Raw genomic sequence first — 7,648 nt, forward strand, 5'->3', positions numbered from 1 at the left:
GTGCCACTGGATGTAATTGATTATCTTGCTATCAAGAATAACTTGTTAGTAATAGTCAATTCTGGCTGATTTTGAGGCTGACTGTTTCCACTGAAGCATCAGAGGTTGTCAGGCTGCTTCTCACTGAAGCTCAACCGTTATCCAGGAGCTGAGGACAGCAGACGAGGCTTTTTAAAGAAAGACTGAAAGTTTTTCAGCCCTGCGGCAAAAGCAACAACATGCTGCTGATCGGCTAAATCTAATTCCACGGATTTGGGGATTTCTTCTCATTCAAGTTGCTCTGTGTTTATCAATAGTTTTTATAAACTGAGCTTTTCTGCATTGTGCGAATTCGAAAAGAAAGGAAAAAATTCCAAAACTCTAGCATATTTTCAAAACAAGCTAAAAGACAAATAATGACCTCCAAAGAAGACGCAAAAGGCGCCTCGGTTGAGGATCGAAGGCGCAGTCCGTTGGACCATCTTCCTCCACCTGCTATCTCAAACAAGCCCCTCACTCCGTTCAGCATAGAGGATATTTTAAACAAACCTGTCAAACGAGGTTACACCATTTGCGGCACGGCGCACCTGCTTTCGTCCGGTGATAAGCACTCATCCACGGGCCATCCCCTCTCCAACCGCGCGCTGTTCACCCAGACATCTCCACTGTGCGCCCTGGAGGAACTCGCCAGCAAAACCTTCAAGGGACTGGAAGTCAGTGTTCTACAAGCGGCAGAAGGTAAACACAAGGCCCGTTGTGTGTGCAAAATTGTATTCGGGCTGTTAGATTGATATAATTTTTAAGGATGCTATTCGTGAAAAATCTTATAAACGTTTTCAACAACGTGAAATTTGTATTTTATATGGTCTATAACCTATTGTTTTTAACGCTTTTTTATTGTTAAAAGGATATCGAATATATTTGTAAAAGCAACTTAAAGCACAAAAATATGTGGATTAATTTTGTGCTCGTGCAATCAAAATAAATAGCAAAAACAAATATCCACGTGCAATTAAAAAATACATATAAACGGCTAAAATGTGTGCAAGTTCAATTAAATATAGGACTCGTATATGCTAGTATTCCTATTTTCGGGCCTATTTGATTTTGCCATTTGAAACGGAACTGTTAATATTCCTGAAGACGTTGCTTTTACAAACGACAGTAATCTAATATTCACCTTTTTGTATTAATACTAAATGGCCTGTAGTTGGTACCACGCGTTAAAGTAAAGTAGCAGACTGAATCCATTTGAATATCCCTGCATTATTTTTGTTTGTTTTAGGAAGAGACGGCATGACACTCTTCGGTCAGAGGAATACCCCTAAAAAGCGGAGAAAGTCGAGAACAGCCTTTACCAATCACCAAATTTACGAACTGGAGAAAAGATTTCTCTATCAGAAATATCTGTCTCCTGCTGATCGGGATCAGATCGCTCAGCAGCTCGGGCTCACGAATGCTCAAGTCATCACCTGGTTCCAGAACCGTCGAGCCAAGCTCAAAAGAGACCTGGAGGAGATGAAAGCGGACGTGGAGTCGGCCAAATCAGAGGGCTCTGTACCTTTGGAGAAAATCGCCAAACTGGCAGACCTAGAGAAAAGCGTCAATGGCACTCTCGGAGAATCAGTGACCAAGTATCCATCACGATCTAACCACGAGCACGAGGGCACCAACAAACTCCACATGTCACCATCATCACCGTTTACAGACCACACTACGAGCAAAGAGTGCTCAGAGGATGAAGACGAGGAAATTGATGTCGATGACTGATTTTCATTGAACAGCATCGGTATTATTTATTTTTTTCCCCCGAGATGGTCCTCTAAAACCATAGAGTTAAAAGTGCCATTAATGCACCAAATGTATTAAATGACTTGTATTAAAAGCAAATATAAAAAGCAAAAAAAAAAATCAAAGCAAGCATGGGACAGTTTCTTCAGATCTATTTATGCAGTGGCAGTATTGTAATCATTTAGCCTATTCGTTTATAGCTGAAGAGCAATAAGTACCTTGGTAATATTTCAGTCAGATATAAACACACACACACACACACACACACACACACACTGAAAGCACGATTGTCCACGCAGAACTTTTTTACCCGGTTCTGAGTAAGTTGAATGCATGTTTTATTTTGTTTCACGAAATTATTTTAATTAAAAATGGCTGCAGATCTGATATAGATATCTCAAAATATCCGAATCTTAATTCACACGCGCGGCCCCCCTGCGTGTCCCTATTATGCCTTTTGGCCTATGACGAAATCGTTTGATAAAAGAGTGTATTATAGAACATTTCCTACAAAAGTTATCACAGGAAAAAATCGACTTCTCTGATTAAATCTGGATTAACACATTTTAATATATTTCTTATGGTTTGTATGCCTGTAAGTGCCTTTTTAAGCCAGGAAACCATTTAAACCAAGTGTACAAAGTGTAATGTATTTAAAATGAAATAAAATGTCTTTCTCTAAATTTTTGACGTTAGTCTGATAGTTTTATTTATCGTTTTGGAAATAAGCAATCGAGGTAATATAAACAAAACATATAGCTTTTGTAAAAAAAATTTTTTTTCTGCAGTGTTTTGTTTATCTTTGTAGCCTACTTTTATTTCCTGCACCAACACTCTTTAAAAAATGCATCGAATGTGTTTTAGATTCGACATTTTACGCTTTTGATTTTCAAAATGGCATAACATGTTTTCCTGTCCCCACGATGTGTTTCAATATTCACAATGGATGTGTGTGAGAAACAGAAATCTGGATTGATGAATGCGCGCATAAAGGATGCCCCAAAACGCAGGGTTTTTGGCCCGTTTCTCTGCGGTTGAAAGACGCTATTTCCTTGCAAAGCGAAGAGAGGCAGTCATTTCTAGCGTAAGGCGTGAAAACTGGGGACAAATGAGCAGTCTCCCCTGATGTGACAAGCTACAATGAAGCATGCTCTGCCTCCCGCGGCTCTCAATACGGAGACAAGCGTGTCCCACCGAACAAAAAGGACACAAACGTTTGGAGGCCATATGGTTTTTGAATTTTCCTCACAATTTTCAGACAATTTGATGGATTGAGCTGGCCTTCTTTTTAAAGCGTTTCGCTCAGTTTTCACAAAGGCAATAATGCGCACAGGGGCGAGGGCATCTGGGCCTATTAATGTCCCCTCTATTCTTTCTTTTCACTCGGCTGTTTTAAACAAGTCTATGAATTACAATGATACTGACTCGTCTTGTTAAGAGGTTGTCTTCTGCCTTTGTTTGTTTGAGTGTTTGGCTTAAAATAATAAAGTTACCATTTTGGCTACACGTAAAAGCAGAACATATGGCTGGAGTGACACTATTTATGAAATTAGATCAAAATTTCACACGCGGTTCGATCGGCTTCTTCTTCTTTCTTTCTTTTTTTTTTTTTGCATTTTCATTTGGGAATTTTTGTTTTCCTTGCAAGATGTGTTATTTAGACACATTTGTATGTTTGTATATTGTATGTTAGATGCTGTTTATATGCATAATCTTCTTCATATTTTTTTGTTGTTGTTGTTTTTGTTTTGCACGTTTCTTTTTCAATTCGTAACAGATTTGATAGGCATTTGTGTATTAGATAAAAACTGTTAAACAATATTTTTGTATTAATTATTTTCATTAAGTGCACCTAGCAGTGCATATCAATTAATAATAATAATAATAATAATACATCGAAATATTATTATTATTTATTATTATTATTATTGTTATTGTTATTTAAATGCATTTCATTAAATTATATTACACGCAAATATTTTTTTTTAGAAAAGTGAAATTACATTTATACTATTAGGATATTATTAATTGTTATTAATGTCATAATTATTTTATTATTTATTTGTACAGGTCTAGATCCTTTCATATTCACTGTATCAAATAATCTTTTTTTCATTGTGGAAGATATATACAGTCGAGTGCAAAAACTTTATACTATTCGTGATTGCATTATTTGTGTTTTTGAACAAAGCTAAATGTTATTTTGTATCATAAAAACGACAGAGCTCAATCGCAACTATGAATAGACTGTTTTAAGCAACATGAAGCGGCTGTAATAGCAGGATCAGAGATGATATGCGGGCAATGTGATATTTGTCACCGCTCCATTAACATGAGCAGACGCCGGAGTCTCCAGCACTGTCTGCTCATGCGCCTCTGTGCTGCAATACAATCACACGCCTTTTGTAGGCTATATGTGTCTGTGATTTAGCGTTTTCTACCCAACTTTAAACGTTTAGGTTATTGATTAGCCCACATCACACACAGAACACATTTAGCGCTATAGCCTAGCTCACAAATTAGAGAGGGTTAACAAAGCCACGTTAGACCCAGATGGCCTTATCCAGACCAAGTCATGCCCATTATCCTTCTCTCTCTCTCTCTCTTCGTGCTGTTTGCACAGGCAGAAAGTGGAAAATGTATATAAGGGGTGCTGATATATCAGGAGAGCGCGAGCTGGTGGTTCAGCTCCTTATTTTATGAGGTGTTGTCAAATGTGGCAAAGATAAGTAATACTACAATCTGAAAGAGCATAGCGTGGTAATTAATCCCAAAGTTTTAAGTGTATTTTAGCTCGGGAGAGAGAAAAAATCTCTAATTCAATCGCCCGGAAAATTGAAGTTTGATGCATGAGTCCCTGCTGAAACAATGGGGTTTGCACTCTCCCTCCCTCCTCTCTCTCTCTCTCTCTCTCTCTCTCTGTCTCTCTCTCTGTCTCTCTCTCCTCAGCCATTTACCCTTTCTTTTTCTGGTTAATTGTTTGATTAGAAAAAGAGGAGAGATACCAGCGATTTCCTGCCTTAATTAAAATTGAATATCATTTTTTTCACTTCAAGATAGATAGATAGATAGATAGGGTTTTCCATTCATGCAGTTAACATTTTAAAAAACCTTTCATCGACTCCATGCGAGACTACATGTCATAACAGTGTATGATTCGAGGTGAAAAATTAAGCAGATTAACCTGAGGGGAAAGCTTGATTGATCACTAAATAGAGGTGGATTCCTGTGTTTTAGTTATAACGCTTCTGTGGGACCCCCTTAATGCTTCAAACTTCAATTTTACGGACGATTGAACTAAGCATGTCCCTGACAAAATTGATATATGTATTAATTTTCTTTAACTGTTGATTAATTACTCTCCACTGAAAGAATTATACAAGACTTTTCGCCCCGAATTTGCATATTAATCAAATTCTAGTTGATAATTCAAACGGAAAAATTGATCTGAGGGAGTTGAGGGGCATAACTCGAAAAATATACCTAGCCAGATATTTTTTCCCCTCCCTTGCTGCTAAGCTGCGTGTCTAGTGCATTAAAATCAAAGATGCAGAACGAGTTAGCCTGGCTATTTGGTGAAAACAGAAATTGCCTGTCCAGTTTTATGATGTGTTCATGCTGAGCAGGCAGATCTTAATGTGTCCTGTCAAAATGTCTAAGATTTAAAGGGGAAAGAGGCCTATTCAACACAGAGCTGTGTGTGTGTGTGTGTGTTTGAAAAAGTGCACTTGGAGCAGAGCTTTCATGTGTAATTTGCCATGGAAACCCCTTTTTTAACGTCCACCTTCATGAAGCATGTAATATTTTGACTTTTTTTTTTCTTTTCTTTTTTTCATGGCAGGAACATATGTTTATTTTTTTGCTACTATTAATTGTTATTGTTTATAAATAATAAATTATAAAAAAATAATTATAACTGATTTATTACCTTTTTGATTTAGCGTAAGTGTGAGATGTAACGTCTTATACTATATACATTCACCTCCAATCTAAGCCATTTTTTCCTTTTAATAGACTTGTGAGTGCAGGTAAGTGTATATTACATTGTTGTTGTTTTCAGTTTATAATTTAAAAGTTGACACAATACAATTGTATTGATTTTTGCTCTGCTGAGGGACCCCACCTCATCTGCTGTTACATCAGGATATTGTAATTGCATTCTCAACATGTTGTAATACAGAGGAAAATATCAGAAGAAGCACTAATTCCTATGAATTTGCTATCATTTTGTTTTGCCGAAAGAAAATAGTTTAGCATATTGAACTGGAAGAAAACATGAAATGATGGCACAATCGTTTCATATTTTCAGTATTGAGCTTATATGTGTGTTCGCAGACACGAGGGCATGTCATTGAAGTTCATTCAAATAAAACATGATCAAATCTTCAGTAAGTGTTGATTGTCCTCTGACCCTGCCTTTAGGTGCTGTTGTCTGATCACATCACTATAGAAAAAAAAAACGGTTGAGCACTGCTTAGAAGCTCTGTGGAGTGATCCAAGTGTCCAAATTATTGCCATTGGCTAGCTGTCCTAAAGTGATCCTGACCATTACGTTACAGTGCTTCTCAAAGTCCGGACTCCGGTCCGGATCCGGACCCGGAGGGAATTCAGTCCGGACCCACCTCCATTTCGTATTTCAAGAACACTAATTATTTCCTACTTTTATAAACGCATGTTAAACTTGTAAATCATATGTTTACCCCCTTAATGCTTCAAACTTCAATTTTACGGACGATTGAACTAAGCATGTCCCTGACAAAATTGATATATGTATTAATTTTCTTTAACTGTTGATTAATTACTCTCCACTGAAAGAATTATACAAGACTTTTCGCCCCGAATTTGCATATTAATCAAATTCTAGTTGATAATTCAAACGGAAAAATTGATCTGAGGGAGTTGAGGGGCATAACTCGAAAAATATACCTAGCCAGATATTTTTTCCCCTCCCTTGCTGCTAAGCTGCGTATCTAGTGTATTAAAATCAAAGATGCAGAACGAGTTAGCCTGGCTATTTGGTGAAAACAGAAATTGCCTGTCCAGTTTTATGATGTGTTCATGCTGAGCAGGCAGATCTTAATGTGTCCTGTCAAAATGTCTAAGATTTAAAGGGGAAAGAGGCCTATTCAACACAGAGCTGTGTGTGTGTGTGTGTGTTTGAAAAAGTGCACTTGGAGCAGAGCTTTCATGTGTAATTTGCCATGGAAACCCCTTTTTTAACGTCCACCTTCATGAAGCATGTAATATTTTGACTTTTTTTTTTCTTTTCTTTTTTTCATGGCAGGAACATATGTTTATTTTTTTGCTACTATTAATTGTTATTGTTTATAAATAATAAATTATAAAAAAATAATTATAACTGATTTATTACCTTTTTGATTTAGCGTAAGTGTGAGATGTAACGTCTTATACTATATACATTCACCTCCAATCTAAGCCATTTTTTCCTTTTAATAGACTTGTGAGTGCAGGTAAGTGTATATTACATTGTTGTTGTTTTCAGTTTATAATTTAAAAGTTGACACAATACAATTGTATTGATTTTTGCTCTGCTGAGGGACCCCACCTCATCTGCTGTTACATCAGGATATTGTAATTGCATTCTCAACATGTTGTAATACAGAGGAAAATATCAGAAGAAGCACTAATTCCTATGAATTTGCTATCATTTTGTTTTGCCGAAAGAAAATAGTTTAGCATATTGAACTGGAAGAAAACATGAAATGATGGCACAATCGTTTCATATTTTCAGTATTGAGCTTATATGTGTGTTCGCAGACACGAGGGCATGTCATTGAAGTTCATTCAAATAAAACATGATCAAATCTTCAGTAAGTGTTGATTGTCCTCTGACCCTGCCTTTAGGTGCTGTTGTCTG

The 7,648-nt window shown here is 36.8% G+C and overlaps 1 protein-coding gene across 1 annotated transcript; it reads left to right on the plus strand.

Moving 5' to 3' along the window:
• The first annotated feature begins 395 nt into the window (after positions 1 to 395).
• Positions 396 to 1,749, plus strand: LOC107708417 (transcription factor LBX1-like). The gene is made up of 2 exons (XM_016512635.1): positions 396 to 717; positions 1,265 to 1,749. Exons 1-2 carry the CDS (start codon positions 396 to 398, stop codon positions 1,747 to 1,749), a joined length of 807 nt encoding a protein of 268 aa, XP_016368121.1.
• The last annotated feature ends 5,899 nt before the right edge of the window (positions 1,750 to 7,648 follow it).

This window comes from Sinocyclocheilus rhinocerous, unplaced genomic scaffold, assembly GCF_001515625.1.
Source record: "Sinocyclocheilus rhinocerous isolate Xijiao unplaced genomic scaffold, SAMN03320098_v1.1 scaffold1243, whole genome shotgun sequence".
NCBI classification, from domain to species: domain Eukaryota; kingdom Metazoa; phylum Chordata; class Actinopteri; order Cypriniformes; family Cyprinidae; genus Sinocyclocheilus; species Sinocyclocheilus rhinocerous.